The 16,420-nt window shown below is 35.8% G+C and overlaps 3 protein-coding genes across 3 annotated transcripts; 1 reads left to right on the top strand and 2 right to left on the bottom strand.

Annotated features, from left to right (window-relative positions):
- Nucleotides 1-278: 278 nt before the first annotated feature.
- On the bottom strand, nt 279-4,861 carry LOC115986665 (AP2-associated protein kinase 1-like). The gene is made up of 8 exons (XM_031109898.1): nt 4,656-4,861; nt 3,242-3,734; nt 2,640-2,805; nt 2,495-2,545; nt 2,209-2,391; nt 1,983-2,076; nt 987-1,741; nt 279-899 (listed from the first exon to the last, which is right to left on the bottom strand). The coding sequence occupies exons 2-8, from the start codon at nt 3,703-3,705 to the stop codon at nt 531-533; spliced, it is 2,082 nt and encodes a 693-aa protein (XP_030965758.1). The 5' UTR covers nt 3,706-3,734; nt 4,656-4,861; the 3' UTR covers nt 279-530.
- A 2,513-nt stretch (nt 4,862-7,374) lies between these two features.
- Nucleotides 7,375-12,874, top strand: LOC115983499 (putative box C/D snoRNA protein SPCC613.07). Its single transcript, XM_031106205.1, has 5 exons — nt 7,375-7,676; nt 9,351-9,552; nt 9,880-9,948; nt 10,096-10,228; nt 11,743-12,874. The coding sequence occupies exons 1-5, from the start codon at nt 7,457-7,459 to the stop codon at nt 12,364-12,366; spliced, it is 1,248 nt and encodes a 415-aa protein (XP_030962065.1). The 5' UTR covers nt 7,375-7,456; the 3' UTR covers nt 12,367-12,874.
- Nucleotides 12,875-13,511: 637 nt separating this feature from the next.
- LOC115987608 (G-type lectin S-receptor-like serine/threonine-protein kinase LECRK3) lies at nt 13,512-16,187 on the bottom strand. The gene has a single exon (XM_031111195.1). It carries the CDS (start codon nt 16,185-16,187, stop codon nt 13,692-13,694), a length of 2,496 nt encoding a protein of 831 aa, XP_030967055.1. The 3' UTR covers nt 13,512-13,691.
- Nucleotides 16,188-16,420: the final 233 nt, after the last annotated feature.

Here is a 16,420-nt window from a genome sequence, read left to right as displayed (position 1 = left end):
AACATAACAATCAAATTACTACCAAGTTTAAGTTGGATTATGAGCTATATAATCTAATGAATTAAGAGGTTTGAACAGGTTAATTATCCTTTCACCCCACAGGTACGAAGGGCCCACGACCATGAGATCCAGTCCCCTGGGCCCCTAGGACACAAGGGGTTAATTTTTAATTTTTTTTTTAAAATATAAAACTATAAAAATTTATCGCCAGTATGCAGTGCCATTAAAGTAGTTATGCAGATATAAATCAAGCAAGCATGCAAGATCGTCAGAACTCAGAACTTTAAACAACAATTGAGACATGCATTAAAGTATACACCTGTAGTCTGGTACTTAGTCAAGAATAATATCACAAATGTTTCCGCATTAAAGCATCTATAAAACACAAGCACCCAGAGAACACAAATCAAGCCCAAAAGCCAATAAGTTACTAAATTTTCACTATTCTCATTTTTCTCACCAAGGGTGCCAAGAAATATAGTGGGGTTCTCACAGAATACCTCCATTATAACTTCCCAGATGGCCTTGAGTTAAAAACCTGCCCATCCAGCAGGTTGAGAAGCTGGCTTGGTATCTGCAATCTTTGCCTCCCCAAAACGCTGAGCATTATTTCCGTCACTGATGGGTTTTGATATCTGAGGGCTATTACTGGGGGCAGCTGAGAAACTCTCTGTTCCAAAACCCCATGAATCAAAACCAGTGTTTGCTTGTGCAGCCTGCTTAGTTTGGTGACCATTTCTTGTCCTAACAGATTTGGAAGGGTTCTCTTTTGAAAGAGGTTTCTGTGGCTTAGGTTCCTCAGCAAATGCTTGCCATTGCTTTGGCTCTGGGCTCACACTATTCCTGTCAGATTTTTCTTGCTGTGGTTCCCAAATTGTTCCTTCAATCTTGTCCTTTTGCTGAAAAAAAAATAAATTCTATCAATAACAGATATGATGGAGAAAAAATAATCAAATTCTGATAGTTTAAAGCAAAGAAAATTATACCAAAGGAGTTGCAGGAGAGGTTTGAATTTTTGAAACATTTTTATTTGGTGATGGATTTCTAGCAGCAAGTGCTTGCTTGAGCTCTTGAATCTCCTGTCTTTGAGATCGACAAATGGCAGATAGCTTTTCAAATTTTGAAGTTATTTCAACCTTCTCCAAGTTTGTTTGCTTCAGCTGCCCCTTCAGCCTCGCTACTTCAGCCTCTAATGCTTCCTCCTTTTCAGAATTACTATTACTAACTGTGGAGCTAAACTTCTCAGTATCAAATTCAGCAACAAAAGTGTTAAAAGTGTCATCTTGAAAAGTAGCTGTAGTCTCAACTTTTGATGGTTTTGGCCTATGTGTGCCACGGTCTGTACCCTTATGGGAAAATGTCATCTCAAAATCCTTGGGAGAGCCATCCTCAGCCTTTTGTGATTTACCATGTGCATTTTTTCGAACAGTATAAGTTTGTATGTCTGCCTCTTTTGCAGGGCTAGTATTCCTAGGTAAAGGAAGATTCTCAGGCTTAAATTGATCATTTTTTGATGTACCATGGGTAGTAGGTTCTTCATCAAATTTGGGTCTTGTCATATCCTCAGGAACAACTGAATCTTTTGCATGCAGACTGGACCAGAAAGCACCAAGCTGCCCCCCACCTCCCCCTGCCCTAGAAGAAGGTTGTGATGTGTTCCTAGTTTGTTCTCCAGATGAAGGTGGGGGTGGCGGACTTCTGCGAGGCACTGGATGCGCCTTATATGCAGGCTTTGGAATACCTGTTACATCAGCCTCACTTCACTTGAAAGCAAATCTCAAATATTTGTGGCCTTTCTTAATATCAATTTATAGTTATCCAAAATTAAATCTGCTCCAACAAAATCCATGTCAAGAATTTATGAAATGTTAAGTTTTCTTCTTTTCAATCAGGTTTAACACTAAAAGCTAGAAGGTCAAATTTAATAATTCATACAGAAAGAAGAATGAGTTTTGTAACAAGTACACCTTTGACGTCCTCACCTTCATGTATGTCCGCGGATTTCATTTCAGGTGGCCTATCAGGTAAAGACTTCTGAAGATTAGCAGGTAACTGCTCATTAACACGAAACCACACCTGCCAACATTGTAAAAAATCCCAGCATCAGTTAGTAGAATGTTTAATCTTCACCTAAGATTGCTAGGACAAGATGATCTAAAACTAACCTAAATTCATGGAGATGAATGGCCAATCAAGCAAAGCGCTTGCCTGCGTGATGTCTGGTCTGTCATCTGGTGAAGATTGAAGCATCTCTTTGATCAGGTCTGTAACAGAGGAGCCATATTTGGGTAACTCTGGAATGCGATAATTCCCATTTAAAATTTGAAGCTTTGATTCTCCATCAAATGCACTTTTGAAGTAGCAAATCCGATAGAGGAGGCAACCCAGCGCCTGCAGATTGACAGAGTAACGTCAGTTCCTAATTGCACATTTGATTAGATTATTTGACTGTTTCTGCAATTCACTTTGAATTACAAGGTTCAGCTTGACTTACCCATATGTCTACCTTCTCATTTATAAGTTCTCTCCGAAAGAGATCCCACATCTAGGTAAAGGAGGAAAACAAAAATCAAATAACTTTAGCATTAAAATAAAAAATTTAACATCGTAAGAGTGAACTGTGAAGTTCAATGTTCAACCTCGGGTGCTCTATAAGCAGGTGTTGTGTGCTTCCTGATATTATCTTCTTCAATGCCCATTTCTTCAGGCTTCTCAAAACGCTTATGATTGGTAGAGGTGCTGCCAAAATCGCACAACTTCCATACTCCATCAGATCCCAGCAAAAGATTCTCAGCTTTCAAGTCTCTGAAAATGAGATAAAGAAATAACAATAAATCATAAATATTTCTTAGCAAGCAAAAACAAAAGGAAACTAATACGTCTCTTCAAATAAATTAAAGGCAAAGGATGTCTTTTCTTCTTGCAGTACAAGCATGACTTACAAGTACATCAATCCAAAATTTGCCACAATGTAATCACAAGAGGAAAAAATGGGGGTTGGGAAAAACTTTACTCATCAATACCTTCAAGCAACCATTTTTTAACTATTTTAAGATAATGCAAAAATGGTAAAGGTTAATCTTAAAATTTTTTAAATGTATGATTTCCAACAACAACAACTAAGCCTTAGTTTCAAAATTTTATGAAGTATACTTTCAAGGGTTTTTTTTTTTGGGAGGGGTGGGATAATATATAAAAGGAGAAGATTACAGACTTACAGTCACCTTGTTAGCATCTATACCTGTGGGCAATGGGTGGGGACTGGCAGTGCATGGCAAAAACAGCATTACAGACATCCCTGAAGATTGAGAGGACCTGTTTCTCATCAAAAAATCCGGATCCTCTGCTTTCCAGCACATTAACCAGAGATTTCTCACAGAATTCCATCACAAGGAATGCTTCTTTAGTTCGTCCCATATCCAAGATGGTATGGGCATAGAGTGTGACAACATTAGGATGTCCCTTAAGTGACTTCAACACTGAGATCTCCTTCATCACCAATTCCTCTAATTCCTCATCATTAAATATAATGTGCTTTAAAGCATACTGCTTTGACACATTCACAAGGTCCCGAGCTAAGTATACACAAGAGAAACCTCCCTCCGCAATGGCATTTCGGACATTAATTTTAAGATTTCCAACATCAAGAGAACGGCCTTCAAGCCCCACAGGTTCTTTTTGCATAAATGGTTTGAACCTCCACATGATTCACACAATGAAGACAAAAAAAGGCACTGCAAACGCAATCAAATACATTACTAATACCCCGCGTTGGCAATACAAAGCACACAAATTCTCACATCGAGTCACTGTAAAATAAATAGCATCAATCTAATCTAAAGAATTCGGCAATAAAGAAAAGTACAAGAAAGATCTTTATATCATCCTTAAAAGATTCAAAATTCACAATCTAAAACCCAAAATCATCGAGTGAGTAGATCTGAATAATGCAATAATTCCTAAGATGCTGAAATTCAAGATCTGGATCAAATTCCAGGACCTGATCTTTCCACATAGAACCTAAAAATTCAATCTTTACATACTATTTTCATCTGAAATCTAAACAGCAAAATCAACCAATAACTCGAGCTCAAATCAAACCAGAATGTACGAGACAAACGAGTTCAAAATCCAGCACAAGCTAACAATTTGAGCTAGAAATTTAAGCAAATTGAAGGAAACAGATTCCATCCTAAAATTCTGGCCAATACATCATTCATTTTCCTACCATTTCTCGGCAACCAAACAGATTCTCTCGAATGAATCAAAGAAATGTAATAGAGCTCAAATTCCAGCACAAGTTAACGGTTAAAGATTCGAGCTAGGAATCTAACAAATTGAAAACTTCAACAATAAAATCTTTTAAAAAAAGACTCAAAAAAACCGATTCAATATAAACTCATTTATTTTCCAACGATTTCTCAACTACCAAACAGACTCTGAACGAGTCCAAAAGAAATTCAATCGAGCTCAAAATTCTACCACAAAGCTAACGAATTGAGCTATAGAATTTCAAACCAATTCAAATAAACATAAAATAAAATAAAATAAATCAAACCAAAGCATATTGAATTCAAACAACATCTCCAAATACAGAATCCGAGTGAATCTATAGAAAAAATGCAATGAAAATGAAAAGCCATAGAAGATCGTACCTTGTAGAATCCGATATGAGTCTCTGACAATAGCTTGCTGTGGAAGGTGATTCAGAATCCGATGCTGAAAGTACAAAAGCAATTGAAGCTTTGTGGTTTTTGAGATCTGATACCGTAAATAAATAAAAGAGAAAGTTCAAAAACCAAATCTCTCTCAGCTTTTTCTGATTTCACACAGAGAGAGAGAAAGAGAGAGAGATACGAGACGCGTTTAATAACAAAGAGCGAGAGAGAGGGGGAGATATTTATATAGAGAGAGGAAGGATTGACTGTGGTCGAGATTTTTTTTATTACTGGGAGAGAAAGAGATCAGAGCCGTTGGATTGTATGGGGACCATCAATCGAACGGTTGTTAATTTTTTTATTATTTTTTGGACTGTTTGATAGCATGGGATGTGGGCCCGTGCTTTCGGTGGTAATTGGAGTAACTTGTACATGAACGAGACTTTCCCTCTGTGGGGAAAGGTGAAATGTTTTTGTACTCGCGAGAGTTTGGTAGGTTGGTACTCGCTCGATCTTGGTGAAACGTAGCAAAATTCTATTGGTGGATTTGGTGGACCCTACCAAAATTTTGGTGGACACGTTGGATGCAATGTAGACTAAATATAGTAGTATTATTATTGGACTATTTATTAAGGCCGGCAGTGAGTGCTTTTGTTAGGTTTAAATATTTTTTTTTTTTTCTATTTTTAAAAATAAAGGTTGAATTTATTATTGTGTTACTTATTTCAATTCTATTTTAATTTCTTAATTATGACTAGAAGGAGATGATTATTAATCAAGAATGGTAATAATAACTAATATAATAAGACTAAAAAAAATGATTTTACGTAGAATTGCTAGTTGAGTTTTTTAATGATTTATGTAATGCTTGCAAGTGAGAATGATTAAATTTTTATTTAAATAGATAGTTATAGAAGAAATTAAATTAGTAATGATGTTCAACTACCAACTACAGAATGATTAAAGGAACAGATTAATAAATAGTTACATTCTTATTATTATGGTGGGTATTTAATTTTAAATTAATATTTATTGCTTTGTGTTTCCGGAACTTCATAGTGTGCTGTTGACTACTTGTCAAATTGTGAAATTGTGATAATGACAACGTGGGGAGATAGATAGCGATAAGAATTGATAGGATGGTTGTGTTACATCCTCTCCTTCTAACCTTATTTTATATTTTGTATTTTTTATAGCTTAATACAATTTCATTTCATTATTGAAGAGAGAATGCAAAGGCCAACAAAAATTGGCTAAGTTGATATAAAAAAAAAAAAAAATTGGCTAAGTTGCAGTGAGTAAGTTGAAAAGAAATCTCATTGAACAACCGGGCTCCCTCTTGAATCCCCTACACTAGGTGACCAATGCAATAACCTCAAGCTCCTTCTTCCTTGGCCACCTTAAACACTATACTCTAATTGCCTTCCACCGCAACTTGAATAGGCTTCAATTTCTTTCGTTTGTACGACCCTCCCAACTCGCTTTGAAACTCATCACAAATAATTATTTCTATTCCTAATATGACTTAGCTTGTATTTAGTACTCTAGTGCATTAAACTTACTGTGATGAATTTTTTATCACATGTCAATATTGTAATAAGTCCAATGAATTGGAGACACTAAACTCAAGTTATTCTCCTCCAACTGTTTGGTCCTGGAGGCTGGAGTTCCATCCATGCCTAACGTGTACCTAAAAAGTAAATAATATCTTTATAACTTTTTAAAATTTATTACCTTTTTTTTAAATGATCTAATATTTTATTTGTAACCATTTATGTCTTTTAAACCACATTGGTCTTTGCATACTTCTACTTCTATATATGATTTTTAATAGGCTGCAAAAACATCTATTAGCATATGAAAAAAAAGAAGCATAATAGGGTCGTCAATTTGGGGTTTTCACAGTGGGAGGTTTTTGTGTTCTTAGCCCTAGCTCAACTAAATTGGGGATTTGTGATTTGATCGAGAGTCATAGAGGGATAATTTGGTCTTTGCGTAATGTTATTCCTACACCATGTGTTCAACATTTTTATAAAGAAAATGATTTAGTCCAAGCTAGATCATGTAATGTTTTCCTTTTTCCAGAGAATAAAACAAAACACCAAATCAAGTCATCAACATTCTATTACGTCACAAAAGATAAAAATTAACAAAAATATATAAGGTAGATTATTTACAAAAATGCGTTCTAGTTATCTCAACTAATAAGGTTTATTATTCTCGAATAAGAGATTTAAAATTTAATTCCATTTATTCTTTAAAAAAAAAATTCAATTTTGTCCACATGAATAACCAATTGGAATCTTAAATAGAAACTATCCATTAAAAAGAAGGTTTTACTTTATGGATAAAAATAATATTTTAAGCAAGCCTATTTATATGTTAGACTTATTTTTAGAGAGTCTTTGGATTGTGTCTGCGTTTTTATGCAAACACGTTTTTGTCCTTTTTTTTTTTTTTTACCAACGCCTGTTGCATTGTTTATAAGACATAATTTCCTTTTATTATTTTCAGTTTTTAACAAAATAAATGGTATTCAAATCCACACTTAGTCTCTCTTCCACCTAACTAGCAACTTATTTCTCTTAAAATAAATTTAAAAAAAAAAAAAAACTTTGAAAATTTATTTTTTATTATTAATTTATATTTTTTTGGATGGGAATTATTATTATTTTGGTTAGTCTTTTCTCTGTAGTAACGACTGGCTAATGGTTTATACAGTTTTCTCGAGTCTCTCATAAATCCATAAACCCTAGTTCCCTCTCAAAAACCCCAGACCTCTGTGTCCGTTGCGCGCAATGGAGAACCAAGAAGACCCAGCTCCAAAACCCAAGGATCAACCTCTCTGCGAGGAGTGCAAGCATAACCCATCAAAGTACAAGTGCCCAGGTTGCTCTGTACGCTCTTGTGGCCTCTCATGCGTCAAGGCTCACAAGCAACGCACTGGTTGTACGGGCAAGAGGAACCAGACCCAGTTCGTCCCTCTCTCACAGTTCGATGATAATCTCCTTATCTCTGGTACTTTTTTTTCACGTGAATTCAGACACCCTTTTAGCTGGTTTTGAAGCTCAACTCGTTTTCAATGCTGGTAGATTATCATATGGTTGAGAAAGTTTCTGTTTTGAAATTTTGATTTCTATTTCAATTTCATTACCCTGTTTTACTTTTTTGAAATTGGTTATACCTCGTGAATTTAGAGACCCTTTTGGCTGATTTAGAGTTCTATACTTGTAGATTATCATATTCTTGAGAAAGTTCTTATTTTTTACTTTTTACTGTTTGAATTTGATTTTACCTTTCAGCTGGTTTTTGAAGCTAACATTATCAATATCCTTTTCAGGGTTCCTTATTAGCGTTCTATACTGCTAGGTTATCATATCCTTGAGAAAGTTTCTGTTTTGAAAATTTAATTCAAGTTCAATTTTCTGTTTTATCTTTTTTTGAATTTAATTTTACCTCATGAATTCGGAGACCCTTTTAGCTGATTTTGAAGCTCACTCATTAACAATATCCTTTTTATGCTTCCTTGTTAGAGTTCTATACTGTGGGAGATTATCATATTCTTGAGAAAGTTCCTATTTTTAAGTTTTATTTTTTGAATTTGATTTTATCTGAAGAATTCAAATACCCTTTTCACGGTTCCTTATTAGTGTTCTGTACTGGTAGATTATTATATGCTTGAGGAAGTTTCTATTTTGAATTTCAATACCAAGTTCTACTTTTTTGAATTTGATTTTACCTTGTGGATTCAGACACCCTTTTACCTGGTTTTGAAGTGCTCTCATTATCAATACCCTTTTCAGGGTTCCTTATTAGAGTTCTATACTGGTTGATTATCATATGCTTGAGAAACTTTCTATCTTGAAATTTTGATTTCAATTTCAATTCCCTGTTTTGCTTTTTGTGAATTTGATTTTATCTCATGAATTCAGAGACCCTTTTGCCTGGTTTTCAAGCTCTCTCATTATCATTATCATTACCCTTTTCAGGGTTCCTTATTTGAGTTCTATACTGGTGGGTTATCATATGCTTCAGAAAGATTCTATCTTGAAATTTCAATTTCAATTTCGATACCAACTTTTACTTTTTGAATTTGATTTTATCTTTTTAATGTGAATTGTAATTAGCTCGAGAGGAATTTGCAATTTTTGTTTGAAATTTCATTACCTTTGTTGCAATTATGGACTTCTTTTTTCCTGCTCAATGAAATTTACTCTATCGTTATTTTAATCACATTTTCTATTCTGGTATATTATCGTATGCTTGATAAAGTTTCTACTTTGAAATTTCAATTTAGATACCTTGTTTTACTTTTTTGAATTTGTTTTTACTTTTTTTTGCGAATTTATAATCAGCTAAAGAGGAAATTTGCTATTTTTCTTTGAAATTTCACTACCTATATCACAATTTTTACTTCTTTTCTCATATGAGTGGATTATAATCTGCTTGATAAATATTTCTCTTTGGTTTCTTTTAGTCAAAATTATGATAACCTTTATGTGGCTGTGAAGATTTAAGTACATGTAGAATTTAATATTCTTGAGGAATTTTGTTCTTTTGGTGTGAGATTTTATTAGGATAACTTATCTCTCTTACTCTTTTTGTATATGTTATAATTTTCTTGATTAAGTTATGCTATTTTGCTTTCATCTCTAAACCAAAACTCTTCTGTTTGGAACATTCTGTGTGTAGATTATAATTTGCTAGAGGAAGTGAAGAGGGTTTCCGAATCTGCTCAGAGAATGAGAAGTAAAGTGTGCGGTTATTCTCATTATAAATTACCATATCACCTAAAAAGTCTCCGGAAAGCTGCTGCGAGTCGGAAGACAAAACTCCTATTTCTCCCTAGTGGAATGTCAAAGAGGGAGAAAAATCAAACTCGATACAACAATAGGTTATTATTAGTTTCCTTGGACTTCATTGTTGTGGATTTGGTTATTTAGTTTACTTGTGATTTACCATAGGATACCTCATTGTGGTATCCTTTTTCTTTTCCCTGTTGACATATATGATGTGTTCAACTTATATGCTTCTTGCTATCTATAAGAAATTGGTTAATGACTCAGTCATGGCCTCTTTCTCTCGCTATGGTGGTATTTTTTCAAAGATGAATATTTGTAAATCTTTGCATAATGGTATTGGAAATGAACTAAGATTCTCTGTTGCGCTGTTGGGTGTTTTTTTAATCAGATTTTGCTATTCATCTTAATGATTGTTTCAGGAAGAAAACCATTGAGTGGACCATTGAGTGGCAGTTTCACTCAACAGATGTTGTTTTACATGACCATGGGTAAGCTATCTTACCCACTCTTATCTGTGGATAACTAATTATTCTTGTTAATTCTTATCCTTCTGTTAGCACGAATCAATTGGTTTGTAACTTCATAGATCAATACTGTGTATTTTGTTTAAACACTGATGCAATTTTGTTTTTCAGATTAAATGAAAATATGAACCTTTCCTCTGTTATTGAGAATCATCTAAAACCTGGCCCTTGGAATCACCAACTAAGACAATTCTGTGACGAACAGCTGGACTGTCTCAAGTTTTTCATCCGTAAATATCCTAAGGTTTCTTTCTTATCCTTTGCTGGTGGTATTGTTGAATACTTCATCATGGTTATCTAAGAGCATTTTCAGTCCCGAAAAAGGTTTGCCAGTTTTGTTCTCAAAGTGGTCAAATTTTGGACCTCTAATCATCAATTGGTCCTTGGTCTTAAAGTTGCAATTTGGCTGTGTTCAAATTGAATTTGTCTGAGAAGGCCAGCTTTTATGTGAGGTTGTGTTGGTGCCCTTGTAACTATTTAGAGACTTGAACTGAACTTTTTTCATTTTGACAATCTAAGGGTCTGTTTGGGATCCGCTTATTTTGTTGAATGTACTGTAGATAGAAGTAAAAGTTAGTTGAAATTGTACAGTGGGACCCATAAATAATACCAAAAAGTGTAGTGGGGTCCATGAATAGTAGAAAAAATAAGTTGAATAGTAAAATAAGTTGACAAAAATAAGTGTTGCCAAATGCACACTAAGTGTTATATTTCAAAAAATATTTTGAGCATTTTTGGAGGTTTGCACCTGTGGATGATTCATCATGTGTAATTATGTATGATATCCTCCCTATGGTCTTTGGACCACATTGCATCTCCTAGCCCAATTAATTTGGACTGGAGAACAAGGTAATAAGTTCAATCTGATACACGTGTTGTATCCACCTATACAAAAATTTTTGTCTGTTTTGTCAGCTTGATCTATCTCTTAGGCATAGATATCATGTCTGCTGGGTGCTTTACCTCCCTACTATCTTTAGAGAGCTTTTGGGTGCCATATATAATACACTTAGCGGGTGTGATACTCTTATTGCTATTGGCTTAAATTGTCTGTATTTCTAGATAGAAAAGACAGACAGATTTTAATTGGCATATATTAGATGATTATAGTACATTGGTTGATTCTTGACTAGGTTGGCTTAATGGTGCAACAATTGCTCCGATTAAAGGCTGAAGTACTGCTTCATGCTGCTGTTTTATATGTGGTGTTCTCTTTTGCACTAGACTTCAAAATTGAGCAACCTGTATTGGGGTCAAGTTGAACTATGAATAAGATTGTGGTCAATGGATTGGGTTTCTTTTGGCACCAAGTATTGTTGAACCTTTTGAACTTATTGTTAAAGGGTGATTAAAATAGTGCCAGTCTCATCTTAAGTGGGTTCTTGGGAGTGGTGGTTAGTACTTGGATTTTCTTTTTTTGTTAAGTATGAATTTTATTTGAAAAGGAAAAGGGATATACACAAAGATTGTGTACTAGCCCAAGTCAAAATATACAACTCAAAATGAAAGAGAATTGTTAAGTTGTGGATGTTCTGCCCTTTAGGAGTTGATATTCATTATATGTTTTCTCCTTTTGTTATTTATTTTCATCTTTTGGTGGAGATATTTCCTGTGTACATGGGCTTGCACTTGCTCATGGCAACCTAAGACTTGTTTATTCTGATTAACAATTGTCTTGTTCATCTTCATTTGCCTAGCTGGTATTTTTTATCTAGACAAGATCTGATATGTGTGTGTGTATATATATATATTTTGCAGGGTCCTAGGTCACCTTTCCGTGAGTTGGATGTAAAGGCCCCAATAAGGCAACAACTATCCAATTTAGTTATATTGGAGTATCCTGTAATATATGTCTTTCTCCCTTCACACAACTTTGATTTTGAAGTCGTTAAAGAAGCCAATCCTGTTACTCATAAAACAAAGTTTAAGGATTCTGGAAGCAACCCAAACCCAATCCCAGAAGGTGTCCCTTTCAAGGAGGAGGAAATAGAAGAAGACAACAGCTCTTCAGATCCTCATGTTTTTGATCTCATGAAACATTCAAGTCCAATGCATCGATTCCCTCATCGGAACAAGCTGTCTGAGAAAGTGATAAACAACTCATCAGAGAGGTCATTGTTGTCAAGAGTGGAAACAGGCAACTGTTCACTTTTCGGCTCTGCCGAGGAACCAGGAGTTTCTGAAATTAGGGAGTTCAGTTTTGATCAGGGCTTAATAGATGCGTACTCAGATCTAATTGCAGAAAACAATCCTGATGACTTCCTTGATTTGGAAGGTGTATTTACTGATGAAGTAATTGTGGAAGAAATAAGGAATTTCTCAGAAGAGCAGGGAGTCTTCTCAGCAGAGGAGGAATTAGAGGAAGGAGAGATTCTTGAATAATTGAAATTATAAAAGGAAAGGACCAACTATAGAAGGAAAGGACCAACTGCCAAGGATTGTGCTGATAATTATGATTTTTGTTAGTGCTTTGGCATTGAGCTCTGGTTTCTGCAATCATGCCTAAGAAACAAAATTACTTTCTTAGCATTATTGATTGAGAAGTGCATGCTTTTGTTCATATCATGCGGAAGGAGGTGTCTCAGTCGCTCATAGTGTCTCCATTCCTCTTATACAGATGATGATGCTTTTGGTTGAGACTACAATATCCGCTTGTCAATTTTCTAGGGAGCATTGCCCACAAGCTACACAGGACAGAAGCAGATTACATCAACTGTTAAAAGGTGATCTGAATTTGAGGATTTCCCAAGATTTGGATAGCCTGCCTTCTTGATTACCGTTGTGCTTCCTTCCGGGAGCAACTCAAGATGCTATGTATTTTTCTATAGCTCACTCTGAACTGCTTTAAGTCTTCATTAATTGATTCTTTTTACTGGTTTAGAATGTCGAACTCTCTTCGTTTGTCATTTTGGTATTATTTGCTAACATTGATTTCCTTAGATGCTTGGTAAAGTATGATCTACATCATGTTTTATTCTTGTGAAGATATGAAAATTTGTTGTAGAGATATGAATGTGTTTTTTACACCACGGTCATTTGTTCTTCTTGACTTATGAGTTAAGACCTTGTTGCAAATGAAAAGAAACCCAGAATCCATCCAAAAAGAAATGAAGCATGCTTCCAATCATGTTTCAGGCAAACAGATGCTCACCCAAAATGATTGTCAAATTCCTATATAATTGATTAGTAATAGAATAATCAATTCTTATTCGTCATTATTTGACAGAAATAGCTTCTTGTCTGCTATTACAATTATAAATATCAGCATTATGGAAACTGTGGAGTAGTATTCAGATAATTCTTGGATGAGGAAGTGCAGGATTAGAAAATTCTGGAGCAGAAGGAGATTGATAAATGGAAGCTATGCTCAACATTGAGGTGGATGAAGGGAAGTCATCCTCAGACACACTGATACCATTCAATAGAATCAATATGAAAGGCTTACAGTAATTTAAATTCATAGATCTCCACACTATATATAGACTATAGACACCAACCCCCAAAGTTACAACTAAAGGTCAAAGCACATTTACAAGACAAACATGGTAACTTACAAGACAGACCGCACTTAGTAAGTGGTAGTACTAAGCTTAAATTCAAGACAAGATCTATTGATTAATGCAATCTTTCCAAATGACTACACTTTCAATGGCAGTCACGAAAATGCTTATTTGGAAATTATTTGGCCTATTATGACACAACATCACTTAGACACTACTATTATTTGAAAATCCCATGGATGACTTTTCAGCTTCGGATGTTGAACAGTAGAGGAAAGGACATGGGGGTGCAGAAATCTCAAGAATGCCATCTAGCATATGAGTGACTTCTCTCATAGAAGGCCTCAATAATGGCACATCTTGTACACACCAAATTGCCACCATTACTAGCTTCTTCACCCAATTCATATCACTAATAGCCTCTTCATCATTTTCCACCAATCTTTCAACTTTCCCTCTACTATAGCATTCATATGCCCATTCTGTAAGTATTGCTGCCCTCTCCATCTCAACTTCCACACATCTCCTGCAGCTAACGATCTCCAACAACATGACACCAAAACTATAAACATCCACCTTTACTGTGACTGGTGTGTTTCTGAACCATTCTGGCGCAACATAGCCTTTAGTCCCCCTGATTCCAGTGAGAGTCCGGGTTTGTTGGTTCATCAAAAGCTTTGCCAATCCAAAGTCAGAGATTTTGGCTGTAAAAAAATCATCCAAGAGTATGTTTTGAGGCTTTATGTCGCAATGAATGATTTGCATGCTACATTCTTCATGTAAGTACATTAGTCCTCTAGCAATTCCTAATGCAATCTGCATTCTTTGTTGCCAACTTGGTCTTATTACTCCAAAAAGGAAACTCGACAATGAGCCATTGTACATAAACTCGTACACCAAAATTCGGTGTTCACCTTCATCACAATAGCCAAGTAATCGTACCAAATTCTTATGGTGAGTTTGGCCGATCACGGTTACTTCAGTTTTGAATTCCCTCTCACCTTCCTTTATCACCTTGTCTAGCTTCTTGACAGCAACATAGTTGCTATAACTTGATACTATTACCCCTTTATAAACAGTGCCAAAAGAACCCCTGCCCAATTCTTCTTTGAACCCACTAGTAGCTTCTTCAAGATTTTTGTATGTAAATGAACGCAGATTCATATCAAGATCTTTTGTATGTAAGGTTCTGTAGAAATTTGGCAGTTTTCCTTGCCACAAACAGAAGACAACAAGAGAAATTGCAGCTACAGAAAAGAAATTAAAAAATACAGAAGTACCTAGGAGGACTGCAAGGATCAATATCTCTTGATTCTGCCTTCCTTGGCCTGGATTTGGATTTGTAGGATTCTGTGAAGAGCTATTCAATTTAAATTTCTTGAATAGAGCTTTTCTATCAATGGCGCTGCTGTTGAACCTCCCATTAGAAAGCGGTAATTTCTTCTTCCAACATCTTCCTGTGCCATTATTAAACTTTGGATCCTGGAAAATGGTGACTGCACAATAACAATCGCGCAGACAAGAATTCTTGCATTCAAATTCTGTTGTGGGTTGTAGTAGTTCATAGTCAGCTAAAGGCCAATCAGCATACTCCATCTCCAAGAATTCAAATTGATCTTCCGAAATCACAGTACCCATCTCGTTACATTCATTCATGTAGCTTACATCATCTTGTTTGCAGCCACTATACTTGTTATTTACATCCAAGAGAGAGAAGCCTGGGGCGCATTGGCACTCTGGCATACCATGGGCTACCAGTGAACATATGCTATTATAACCACAAGGGCCACTTCCAAAAGTGTCGTAAATATCCAGGCAGATGTTTTCAGGAACATACCAAGTTGCAGACCAGGTTTGGTTTCCAGTAAAATTCTTTGGGTGAGTATAGAGTCTGAAAACACCATCAAAGTCAAGTGTTGCCCTGTAGTAGGAGTCTGAGTCTGTCCTCAAGACCTCTCCCTTTGATGAAAGGTTGGATATGCCTCCCAGTGAGTTCTTGACTTGAAGGTAGCCCGACTTGTCCAAGATTAGCTCAGAAACATCTTGTTTAGCATAATAAGCTCCATAAGGATTTTGGGTGTAGACATCTATTTGATTTAGTATCAGAACGTATGAGGAATTTGATTGCTGTGGGTTATTGAAACGGAGCTGAAATTTACCCACCCCATTATTTTCTTCGGACACGCTAGAGAAAAGGTTGCTCCCAAGACCCAATACCTGGGCTGGTAACATGGTATTTGTTGGTTCATCGAAGCTATTCCATAAGATGCTTGAGTTTGTGCCTGTTATAACAAAATTCCCAGTATCTAGCATAGCTCCATTTGATACTCGAGGATTCTCATTGCTGCTGGACCTCCACAACTCCCATCCACCTGGAGCTTTGAGTACAAGTTGTCCAGCTGTGTTAAGCTCAACTTTTGATTCTCTCTCTGCCGGGTAATCTCTGTTTGCAGACCAAACTATAGTTTCATCTGGTATCTTAGCAAACCAGATAGCAAGAAGGAACTGATCTTGTTGACCTGGAAAGCGACGGAATCCAAATGAAAAATCACCAGATGGTGAAGTCCATGTGGAGTTATCATCTGTGGCAAAGAGAGCTGAACCCACACTGATGCTAGTATAAACTTGAGCTATAGCAGGAACCAGGAGGGTGAGGACGAGGACAAGCAAATGGCAGTGAAAAGGAGCGAGTGCTGAAGCCATTGGGAAAAGATGGAGATAATACTTAAGTGGTAAATGGTGGTCTTATAATGAACTTTGTGCAGCCATGGTGAATATAATTGAGTAAAGGAGTACAATTTGAACTTTGCCAATGGTCAAAACAGTCAGGAAAACCAGAATGCAGACAGCAGGAAGGCAATTGATACATCTCATAGTCATAGATCACAAAGGCTTCAAAATCTTACTGTTTTGGATGACTTATTTTTTGGATTTTC

The sequence above is a fragment of the Quercus lobata genome, chromosome 4, assembly GCF_001633185.2.
Source record: "Quercus lobata isolate SW786 chromosome 4, ValleyOak3.0 Primary Assembly, whole genome shotgun sequence".
Taxonomy (NCBI): Eukaryota; Viridiplantae; Streptophyta; class Magnoliopsida; order Fagales; family Fagaceae; genus Quercus; species Quercus lobata.
Note: the sequence above shows the minus strand (reverse complement) of the source record. Positions and strands in the feature narration are given on the sequence as shown.